This window comes from Puma concolor, chromosome D2 (genome assembly GCF_028749965.1).
Source record: "Puma concolor isolate L17-30 chromosome D2, mPumCon1.1.hap2, whole genome shotgun sequence".
NCBI lineage: Eukaryota > Metazoa > Chordata > Mammalia > Carnivora > Felidae > Puma > Puma concolor.
In genome coordinates this window covers 8,940,952-8,953,243 of record NC_141677.1, presented here as the reverse complement: position 1 = coordinate 8,953,243, position 12,292 = coordinate 8,940,952, and the positions used below count along the sequence as shown (strand labels likewise).

Genomic DNA, 12,292 nt, shown 5'->3' with positions numbered 1-12,292 from the left:
ATTGTTGAATCAGTATGTTGTACACCTTATGCTAATATAAAATTGTATGTTAATTGTGTTTCCTTTAAAAAATAAAGGGGCGCCTGGGTGGCGCAGTCGGTTGGGCGTCCGACTTCAGCCAGGTCACGGTCTCGCGGTCCGGGAGTTCGAGCCCCGCGTCAGGCTCTGGGCTGATGGCTCGGAGCCTGGAGCCTGTTTCCGATTCTGTGTCTCCCTCTCTCTCTGCCCCTCCCCCGTTCATGCTCTGTCTCTCTCTGTCCCAAAAATAAATAAATGTTAAAAAAAAAATTTTTTTAAATAAAAAAATAAAAACGGGGCGCCTGGGTGGCTCAGTCATTTAAGCGTCTGACGTCGGTTCAGGTCATGATCTCCTGCTCTGTGAGTTCCAGCCCCAAGTCGGGCTCTGTGCTGACAGCTCAGAGCCTGGAGCCTGCTTCAGATTCTGTATCTCCCTCTCTCTCTGGCCTCCCCCGTTTATGCTCTGTCTCTCTCTGTCTCAAAAATAAATAAACGTTAAAACAAAACATAACAAAACAAAACAAAACAAAATAAAATAAAATAAAATAAAATAAAATAGGGGCACTTGGGTGCCTCAGTCACTTGAGCAACCCACTCTTGGTTTGGATCAAGTCATGATCCCAGGGACATGAGATCGAGCCCTGTGTCACACTCCACACTGGGCATGGAGCCTGTCTAAGAGTCTGTCTTTCCCTTTTCCTCTGCCCCATCCCTGCTCATGTCCACACTCACTGTCTAAAAAATTAATAAAATTTAATTTAACTTACATTTTAAAAAAGGATTATTATACACCATGACCAAGTAGATCCATTCCTGGAATGCAAGGATGGTTCAACATACAAAAATTGATTAATATAATACACCACATCCATATAATGAAGGAAAAAAACCCACAGATGACAATCTCAAGTGATGCAGAAAAAGCATCTGACAAAATTCAACCATCTTTCTTGTAACAGCAGTCAACAAAAGAGGAATAGAAGGGAAATACCCCCACATAATAAAAGCCAAAAATATAACACACACACACACACACACACACACACACACAGGAAAAAATATTCTCAGTGGTGAAAAGGCAGAAAGCTATTCCTCTCAGATCAGGAGCAAGGTCAGGATGCCTGTTTTCACCACTTGTGTTCAACACAGGACTGGATGTTCTAGTGAGAGCATTAGACAAGAAAAAGAAATAAAAAGCATCTAAATTAGAAAGGAAAAAGTAAAGGCATCTGTGCAAATGAAATAATATTACATGTAGAAAAACCTAAAGACTCCACAAAAAAAGCGGCTGCATGAACTAAATAAATTCAGCAAAGTAGCAAGATACATCAACACACAAAATTCAGTTGCATTTCTATATAGGTACAATGAACGATCTGAAAAGGAAATTACAAAACCAATTCCACTTACCAAAGCATCAAAATCTTAGGAATTAATGTAACTAAAGATGTAAAAGATCTACACAATAAAAACTACAAAATAGTGCTGAAGGCATTAAAGAAGACATTAATAAATGGAAACACATCCCATGTTCATGGATTAGACAACTTCTTGTTAAAATGTCAATACTACTCAAAGTGATGTACAGTTTCAATGAAATCCTTAGCAAAATCCCAATGACGTTTTTTGCAGAAATTAAAAAAACCCATCCTAAAATTCAAAGAAACCAGACTATCCACAACAATCCTAAAAAACAACAAAACTGGAAGACTTACACTTCCTGATTTCAAAACTTAGTACAAAGCCACAGCAATCAAAACAGGATGGTACCAGCATAAAAAGGGACAAATAAGACCAATGGAATAGAAAAAAAAGAGTCCAGAAATAAACACTCACACATCTTGTCAAATGATTTTTGACAAGGCTGTCAAGACCACTCAATGCGAAAATGACATCATTTCATCAAATGGCACTAGAAAAACTGCATAGCCACATGTAAAAGAATAAACTTGGACCCTTAACCTAACACCATAGACAAAAATCAACTCACACCAAGTACCTAAATTTAAGATCTAAAACAATAAAACTTAGAAGAAAACATAGTACAAAAGATCCACAACACTGGACTTGGCAAGGTTTTCCTGGATATGACATCAAAGGCATGGGTAACAAAGAAGAAATTGACAAACTTTTCATGAAAATGGAAATATTTTGACTACAAAAGATACTATCCACAGAGCTAAAAGTCAATCCACAGGAAAAAAAAATTTATAATTCATATATCTGATAAGGAATTAATATCCAGAACATATAGACAACTCCTAATATTCAGCAACAACAACAACAAAACCCAAAACAATCCAATTCAAAAATGGGCAATGCAGTTGAACAGATACTTCTCCAAAGAAGATACACAAATGGCCAATACACAAGAAAAGATACCAAAGGAAATACAAGTCAAAGGTACAGTAAGATCCCACCTCACACCCATTAAGATTGCTACTACCAAAAAAAGAAAAAGCAACTGTTGGCAAGGATGGAGAGGAAATGGAACTCCCATCCTCTGCTGCTGACAGTGTAAAGCGGTACAACCATTGTAAAAACAGGATGGAGCTTCCTCAAAATTAAAACTAGAATTACCTTACGGCCCAGCAATTTTCCTTCGAGGTATATACCCAAGAGTAGGTCTCAACCACACGTCTCAACCACTCGTGTTCACGGCAGCATCATTATTCACAATAGTGGAAACATGGAAGCAACTCAAGTGTCCATGGACAGGCGAATGGACAAGCATAATGTGCATATACGTACAATGGGATATTACTCAGCCTTAAAAATGGAAAAAACCCTGCAATACGCTACAACATGGATGAATCTTGAGGACGTAACGCTAAGCGAAATAAGCCAGTCACAAAAGGACAAAGACTACAGGATTTCACTAACACGAGGTACTCAGAGTAGTCAAAATTACAGAAACAGGAAGTATAACGGTGGTTTCCAGCGCTTGGAGGTAGGGGAGATTGGGGAGTTACTGTTCAATAGGTATAGAATTTCAGTTTTTACAAGATGAAAAGAGTACGGGGATGAACGGTAGCGACATTTGCCCAACAATGTGAATGTATCTAATACCACTGAAGCGGCTCCCGTCACCTCCAGCAGGCGTTACGCGGTTACCATGGGGACGGGACACTGACCACCGGTGGCTGGGAGGACTAAGACGGACCCGAGTGGAGAAGAACGAGGCCCCCGCCCCGCCCCCCCCCCCCCCCAGGAGAGAAGCGACCACCCACGAGCGCCCCCGGGCCAGTTTCCGCCGGTCTTACTGAGGCCTCGGGCGACCCTTCACCTCGGAGACGAAAACACGAACCTTCGCTGGGTGACAAGCGCGGGGACGCGCTGGTTCGCATTCGATGCATACAGACGGAGCAGGACTCACCCCGCGCTCAGGCAGCGAGCCGTTTCCTCCTTCACCGGCCCCTCCCGCGCGGGGCCTCCGTCCCACGGGTCATCCACATTCAACCACCGCCACCCGAGTTCTTCACCATCGCGTAGTCCCGCCTGCGTCCAGGCGCTCTGTGGCGAGAGCAACAGGGACAGTCCTCTCGCGATGCTGCGTACGCCAACGTGAACTACCGGGAAGAGAGCAGCGCATGTGCGCAGAAGGCCCCGAGCGGTTCCTGCGGCTGACGAGGGAGAGCATGCTGAGTTTCCCAAGTCCCTGGCGCCACCTCCTTGGAAAACACCTTTCATTCTTAGGCGACATCGGATAGAACTGCCGATTTAGCAAATTAGGTACAAGCAGGAGGCAATGATACTACAGTTTGACTGATTGTTTATCCGAAATTAATGCTAAGTACCTAAACATACACCTCTTTCATTAATTCTATATCGCTGATGAATTGGTTCTCCTAGAGGTTCCTTCTTTAGCAGAATACACCTGCAGAATTTCTCCAGGGACAGTTTGAATTCCATTTACATTGTAACATCGACAGTACCATCCCTCTCTTATTTCGTTCTTCGCCCTTTCAGACATCATTGATGAGAAAGCATACTCAATTCAGCATTATGAGTGGTCAAGAATCACCACTCGTATCACCAACATTGTTAGGGCAATACGATTTGAAACAAAATCTTCTCCGAACCTATAAACTTAACCACTCAGGGAGAACACAAAGAAAACAATTTTATCATTCAGTGCCAGGATACATATCACATACAATCCAAAGACAAAAAGAAATATCACCCTTCTTTGTAGCCAAGCAGATACAACCCATCACATAAATGTTGCAAAGATACACAATAACTAGTCTCAAGCAGGAGGATTTCACACAATCATTTTGTCACACATTCTTTCCCCTAAATTTACCTGGTAATTAGAATGACCACCTGTGTTAGTTTATTGGCGTTACAACAAGTTAAAAAACAAGATTCTCATATCCTTATGACAGTAGGTAGTTTTGCAACATGGATCGAGGCCCCCACTACCAAAGTTTAAGCTTCTACACTCTCATAGAATCTGGGATACAGAACTGACAGCTCCCTCAAAGTTTACATTCCAAACAGATGATTCTGAGATCCTTGGGAAAGATATTCTAAGTTGTAAAACTGCCAAGAGACATTTAACAAGATTTATGGTTTATTCTCAATGGCGCAGAGAAAAAATTTACAACTTGAAAATCTACAAGGAAGGATGTCTCTTCATTTTTAGCAGAATATTAAGCCTCGTTTTGAATTTGTAAATGCCTTTACACACTCTTACCACTTAGTTAATATGGTACTGAAGGTCCTAGAAAGGACAATTAGGCAATAAAATGGAAGAAAAGGCATCCAGATTGGAAATAAAGTGCTAAAACTCTTTCTCCCTGCAGACGACATGAACTTCTATATAGAATATTCTTACGATCCAGACAACAAACATCAGAAGTAATAAACCATTGCAACACGTTTGTAAGACACACGATCAATATATTAATAGCAAATGAATTTGTATACACTAGCACTAACCAATCCACAAACAAAATGTTCTTAGAAGTGAATGTAACAGGGGCACCAGGGTGGCTCAGTTAGTTAAGCATCCAACTACGGCTCAGGTCATGATCTACAAATGTGCCCAGATTCAAAAGCAGGGGACACAGGAGCACCAGGGTGGCTAACTCAGTTGAATGTCTGACTCCTGGTTTTGGCTTAGTCATGATCTCACGGTTCTTAGGCTTAGATCATGATCTCATGGTTCATGAGTTTGAGACCCGCTTCAGGCTCTGGACTGCTGACACAGAACCTGAACCTGTTTGGCATTCTCTATCACCCACATCATCTGTCCCTACCCTAGCTTCTCTCTCTCTCCTTCAAAAATAAATATACTAAGAAAAAAAAAAAATGAAGGGACACAGACCTTCCCTCTCAATGAGATAAGGGTCAAAAGATTTGCAAATATGTTTTGAAACCTTTACACTTAGGAAACCACTTAATACTGCCTTCTTTCATCTCCCCAATGGAAGATGCAGGGGAGCTGGGAGGTTGAAAACATCTCAAATTTCCGGAGTAGGTTTTATTAACAGCAAATGTATGAGCACTACTGCAAGAATTGTGAGCATCTGTCTAAGTTCAGCACTGAGCAGGCACTTTAAATAGCGACACTTGCACAGGTGTACTCACATCCCACCTGCAAGAGGTGGTCTATTAAACCAAATGCCGGCGGCTTACAGGGGAAGCGAACGTTCTACGAACGCCTTTTTCAAGAGCCCAGGATTGTGCATACTGAGAAGTGACAGGAGTGCCTTGGTCACTATCAGTAACGTCTGGAACTAGGAAGGGAAAGGGAATATCCTGCTCAGCTCCTGTATCATAGACATAGGACCTGGAGAAACATCTGTTACCGTGATTTACATTCAGGCTGTACTGTGAGGCAAGGCATTTCCAGAATTCCTTACCCCACGGTGGGGCACCTCTTGGCTTAATGGCCCAAGAGTACGTAAAAATGTGCAGATGGGGCAACTTGTTGGCCAGAGGCACCAGTCTTAAGAGGACTACTTGATGTATGGCCCCTTATGCAGACTCTTGGGTCCTTCCCTTCATCAGGGACACCCTGGATAAGGGATGAAAGCCAGCAACATTCCCCTGAGCTCCATCACATGTCAGGACGATGATGGCATCTGTAAAGTCTAAGAACTGCTACTGCTGCTCATTCAGTTCATTCCAAGGGACAGTCCCGGTAACGGGGTCCGGGAGAAGGGGGATCTCTTCCAGCACCACAGCTGGGCTGAATGAAGCAGAAGAGCACAGCCCCCTTGCAGCTGGGATACGCCAGAGACCCCACGTTTGGCTCCATCATGCAGCAAGGAAGCGTCAGTAACCATGCTTGCAAGGTACTGCTTCCATGACTCAAGCTGCAACAGGCAGTTGGGTATGGAGGGTCCCAGGCTCAGGGAGCCTCTTTGTGCTGGGGCACCAAGTACATGACCAACAACTGATGCTCCAATGGGGATTACTGCAAGGCTGAAGAAGGTAGTTTCTTGCATCAGAAGCCACTGGGCAACCTATGGCCACCCTGAGGGGGTCTACAAACTCCAGTAGGAATGGGGGGATACTGGCAAAGTTTCTGCAGTGAAGAAGGGCACTCACAGGAGTGCCTGCTGACTTCAATGTGGATTGATTCTAGAGCCTGTTTGTGGAGGGGGTCCTATACAAGTTGGGCCAATTGAAGGTAAAGCCATCAATAAAACTGAGTAAACTGTTTACGTGGGGAATATGTTCCTTGCAGAACCCAAGAAGAAAAGACACATTTGTATTAACATTCTGTGTGCTAAGAATACACAAGAGAAAGAACAGTCAGTAGCAGTTTCATGACAGTGGCAGGGATGCAACAGTCCCAGGTTTACAAGTAATTTTCAGGGAATTTACCTGATGTGGATCTTTGCAGTATGTATGGGAAAATGAATTATCACAACTTTTGTATGTGAACGCCTAATACATGGGTGAAGGATCTCCTTGGAGGATGAGGTCATCAATATATCATACCTGGGTTCCTGAAGAAATCTGGGTGCAATTAAGGTATCCCCTGCAAAGACTATGTGCAATGGCAAAGAGTTGCTGGGATATCCCATTGGCAGCCTGCTGAAGGTGTACCGGGACCCTTTGGAGGCAACGGCAAACTGTGGCTGAGGCTGCTGAAAACAGCCCTGGGAAGAATGTACTGGCAAAACCCATAGTAACAAAATATGTACTGGTTGCTGCTTAGACGAAGGCAGTTATTTCAGGAACAGTGGTGTTGGGTCCCAGACAACTGGCCACACCATTGAGGATGCGGTGATCCACTGTGAGATGCCAACACTATTTCCAGGTTTAAGAACGCAGTAAACTGGAGTACTAAATGGAGAAGCAGCAGTGACACTCACTTCGTCTCTGAACAGGTGGTTGCCATGCTTTCAACCGGGACATACAGTACACGGGGGTCCCCTTCTGACAACCCAAATTCTACATGCCAAAAGTTCATATTCACTCGACTGGAACCGACCATGGGAATGTGCTATAATTACGTCAATGGGTGCTGTGACCACGGAGAACTCAGGCAATAGTTCTGTGGATTAAGAGAAAACATACCTACTCATCCGAATGTCTCAGGTTGTTCATACTGGCAAGAAAAAATAACACAGCCCGGGTGGCTTACAAACAACACAAATTTATTTCTCACACTTCTGGAGGCCCTCAAGTCCAAGACAGATGAAGGGGCCAGCGGTATCAGCACGTGGGGAGGGCCTGCCTCCTGGTTCACAGATAGCTGTCCTTTTGCTCTGTCGTCACTTGTGCAAAAGCCAAAGGCGTTCGCTCAACACTTGTGAGGGCTTCACTCCCATTCAGGAGAGCTCTACCCCCATAACCTCATCACATCCCAAAGGCCCCACCTCCAGAGACCATCACCCTGAGGACTGGAGTTCAACATATAAGTTCTGAGGAAACACAAATATACAGTCACCCGCACTCCATTTTGTAGTCAGTAACTCCTCTAAGATTTTAGGGAATGACATGATCAAATTTAGCCGAAGGCCCAAATACAGCTGTAATTCAAGCCTTGTGTCAAGGTCATGACAATTTGTCAACGGTGCGTTTCAGCAGATATTTAAGTCATTTCACAAACGATCTAGCGAAGGTACAAAAGCCAGTTAGTGCCCTTTGATCTTCTGTTGCATAAGTTATCTTCGTATAGTCTGGACTCCCAGCTGGGGCAATCTGTGCACCTTCATTTCTGTCATTTCGTTGTTTCCTTTTCCTGTACCTAAGTTCCTCCCACCCCTCATTCTTTCTTGCCAATTCTTTCCTTTCTGTTGTCACTCAATATACGTCAGGGGCTTTTCTATTTACTCTGATCGCACGTACAAGCTGCCTTCTCCAGAGAGCCTCCAGGGAGGATCTACGGGCTCAAGAGCCCACTCTATGGCAAAGGTTACATTGCTTCACACGGATTAAGGATCCTGGGCTTACGCTGCATTCCAATGATCCCCTTTGCTGTGGCACAGGGTGAGTGCTTTCCCCTCTGAGCAGGAGGATGAGAATTTTTCTCAACAGAGGCAGCAGAGCACAGCTGCAAGGAGCAAGCGTGGCCCATAACCCGGCGGTTCACCGAATGTCTTCTGTAGGGCTGCCTGTTTGCAACAGTGCAGGTTTCTTCTCTCTCATTTCTCTCTCTACAAATTCCCTCACAGTATTTTGGGTTTCTAGCCATGTGAAGTGACAGCTTTCAGTTTTTGTCTCCATCCTGACACCTGTGGCGGGGGCCTGGGTGGTTACAAGGGAAAGGACCACAGCCTGGCAGTCCGCCTCACAGACAGCTGCCGCTTCCTCCAAGGAATGCCAGCCAATCTCTCTGGGGTCACGGTTCACAAACAATAAGGTCATTCTGGCATGGCAAGGGTCAAGGCCATCAAGCCCCAGGACTCCAAGGTTAGTCCTTTGGTGTACTGAAAAAAACCCCAGCGCCTCGCCAACCCCAGGTTCACTGGCTGAGGGTTCTGCATTAGCGCAGTTGAGGTCCTTCCTCTGGCAATTTGGAAGACGTCCCCTTTTGTTTCTCATCAGCCTCCGGGCCACAGGACACCACAGGTGTGCACCTCGGCACCCTCGGGCGTGAGGCGTGTGTGCAATGGCAGCAGGGGAAGGAGCAGCAAGAGATGGGGACGGCCGCTGCCCGCACGTCGACGACAGCTCATCACACACCGAGGGCCGTGCACGCTTCATGCTCCCGGGGCCAGGGCAGCCCAGCTTTCCAAACTCTCACCAAGGGCCATCTGCATGCCCTCCCCGCTGGGGCACAATGACAAAAACTGGTAAGCGTGGCTACCCTGAACAGCCGGGGACGGCCAACACACGGTACACAGTAACCGGAGAGTGCCAGCCAGACCCTCGACCCTGGGTAGCTGGGGCTCAAATGCTCACCAGTTAAAGTGTGGTGTCGTCACTGCCTCTACAGGCGGAGCGTCTCACGACACCAGCCAAACTGACTGAACCCGGAGCCCAGGCACCTGGGGTACGGCCAATTAACAATTCTTAGGGCCAAGAGCTTGTTGCCAGGGGAGGAAACAGTGACACCCAAAACAGGCAGCACAGTCCACAGCAAGAGGCTGTCTGCCAGCAACCGGTAGCTCGGTCCCAGGTGGCCTTTGTCCCATCTCAGACCTCGTTAGTCAACAACAATCACTTAATGACAACTGGATGAACTGGGTCTTACGTGGTGACCCGGGTCTTAGATGGACCATCCTCTTAGTGATGCCCACTGTGGTAACTGCCTCCTGCTCGGAGGGTTCACTCCATGTTGGTTTCAGACGTCAAGAGTCTAGGACACTAGGCCTTAACTTCAGACCACAGTTACTGTAATTAAAAATATTCTGAAGACTATAGACACAGCTCAAATGTTCATCAGTGGCCATTATATTTGTAGTGCGGGAACACAGGACCAATGGAAACTTAGTACAGAAACAAGGTGTTATGAAGAGAGGTGAGAAATTTACGATACTTGCAGAAAAGACAAGGCGGCTTATAACAACAGGAGGCTACAGCTGAAAACAGGCTTTAGTGATGGTCAGCATATGATTTCTGAGAATGCATTCTGCCTCCCACCATGGGAAAAGTGGTACTGAATACTGTGTTTCTAACTGTGTAATTATAGAAGAAACACCCTCGGAGATTCCTCTATATTGCTATAGGCAGACAGGATGGTTCATTTCTTTCACACACTTTACATTTTAGAGTAGTCGTAGAGTCACAGACACATGGAGCAGCAAGTCGAGTTCCTATACACCCCTTCACTCCTACCCCTCTGCAGCCCCCCATCATTCATATCTTGCAGTAGTGTGGTCCGTTTGTTACAACTGACGAGTCAATGCTGATACAGGAGTACTACCTGAAGACCACAGTTTACATTAGGGCTTACCCTTTGTTACATTTTTGGGCACTGGCAAAGGATCCGCACCCATCTACCGTTACAATGTCCTACAGCATACTCCCAGCGTCCTCAACGTCCTCCATAATCCACCTATTCAGCCTTCCCTCCCCTGCCTCAATCCTCCGGCGACCACCCATCCTTTTACTGTCTCCCCACGTGCCTTTCCAGAACGCACTGTACCTGGTAACGTAAGGTGGAAAGCCTTTCCGATTGGCTTGTCTCATTCAACAATACGCACGTAAAGGCTCCTGCATGTCTCCTGTTACCGAACGGCTCATTTCTTTTTACCACCCACCCAACCACCGTATCCTAAAAGCTCGTTAACTCGCGTCAGCGCGTTTTATTGCCGACTCCTGGACATTTCCTACATGGGCAATCATGTTATGTGTGACTCTACACAGTTTTCTCTCCTCCTTCCCAATCCAAGTCTCTCTCCTTCTCTGGTCTTGCTCCGTCGGCGAGGACTTCCAGAAGGAGGATGAAAGAGCAGGGACAGGGACCTCTTTGCTCTCCTCTTCTCACTGGGAAAGCATCTAGTTTCTCACCATCAAAGTACAACGTTAGCTGTAGGGCTGTTGGAGATGTTCTCTACCAAGTTAATGTTCCCCACACTCCCAGCCTGCTGAGATTTCTTACTGTGGATGTGGGTTAACGTTTTGTGAAAGGCTCTTCTGCACCTATTGATAAGATCATATGATCATTTCTTCTTTTGCCTCTTGATGTGACAGGTGACTACCCGACTATCAAATGTTGAACCAGCACAGCACCCCTGGAATAAATCCCACATGGTCATGGCACGTAATTATATATTGTGGGATTCAACTTGGTGACGATTTGTTGAGGATCTCAGCATCTATGTTCCCAGACATATACACATCTAGCTTTCCTTTTCAGAATTTTTTTAAAGTAATCACACCCAACCTAGGGTTCAAACTCAGGACGCCGAGATTAAGAGTCACGTGTTCTACGGACTCAGCCAGCCAGGCACCCCTATTGCTTTCCTCTCCTATAATGTCTCTGCCTGCTTTTGCTACTATAATAAGCATCACAGAATGAGTTAGGAAGGATTTCTTCCTCTCCTCCTTTTTGGAAGAGGTTGTAGAGAATTGGTATCATTTCTTCCTTCCTTAAGTGTTTGCTAGAAGTCACCAGTGAACACATCTGGGCCTGAACTTTCTGATTTGGAAGATTAAGGATGAACTCAGTTTCTTTAATAGATATTTGCCTATACAAATTTATACTTCTGTGAGTTTAGGCAGATTGTGTCTCTCAAGGAATAGATCTAAGTTATGAAATTTGTGGGCAGAGTTGTCCGTAACATTACTATCCTTCTAATGTCCATGTAATCAGTTGTTATGTCTTTCACTTCTCATATTGACGACTTGTATCTACTCTTTTTCTTAGTTAACTTAGCTGAAAGTTTATTACTTTTATTGACCTTTTCAAATAATTAACTTTTCGTTTTACTGTTTTTGTCTTTTCAAAGATCTGATTTCTGCTCTAATTCTTATTATTTCCTTTGGTTTGCTCCTTTTCATTCAATTAACTCTTCTGTTTCTAGTTTCCTAAGGCGAACGCTTAGAATATCGGTGCAATTTAAGATCATTAGTTTGTGTAACCTGATTTATGAAATTGGATAATGAAATGTAGTATAACACCTTTACACCCTGTCGGTCCATAAAAGCCTCACTCTGACCTTACTCTGGCTCTGCTCCAGTCTCAACCCACCTTCTCATATAATCAAAAACCCATGACCCAGATATGTTTCTGGGTACGCTGGACCTGTGATTTTACAGCCTAGTTTACAACCCTGAGTGACATATAGCCTGTCTGTGGCTTCTATTCTGAACTCTGCCTTAGAGGGCAGTTACTTCCAGGGGTTTGTACAACTGAGGCTGA

General features: G+C 45.0%; 2 protein-coding genes across 3 annotated transcripts in view; both read right to left on the bottom strand.

The window, feature by feature from the left end:
* The window catches only part of LOC112851513 (uncharacterized), a 47,698-nt gene extending 44,011 nt beyond the window's left edge, over positions 1 to 3,687 (bottom strand). Inside the window, exon 1 of the mRNA XM_086679553.1 lies at positions 3,282 to 3,687. Coding sequence (XP_086535679.1) covers positions 3,282 to 3,374 — 93 coding nt within the window. The 5' untranslated portion in view covers positions 3,375 to 3,687. The remainder of the gene's footprint in view (positions 1 to 3,281) is intronic.
* A 3,929-nt stretch (positions 3,688 to 7,616) lies between these two features.
* LOC147575763 (zinc finger protein 33B-like) overlaps positions 7,617 to 12,292 on the bottom strand; it is a 40,324-nt gene continuing 35,648 nt past the window's right edge. For both annotated transcript variants that reach the window (XM_086679578.1, XM_086679579.1), the window contains exon 7: positions 7,617 to 11,070. In XM_086679578.1, coding sequence (XP_086535704.1) covers positions 11,042 to 11,070 — 29 coding nt within the window. In that variant the 3' untranslated portion in view covers positions 7,617 to 11,041. The remainder of the gene's footprint in view (positions 11,071 to 12,292) is intronic.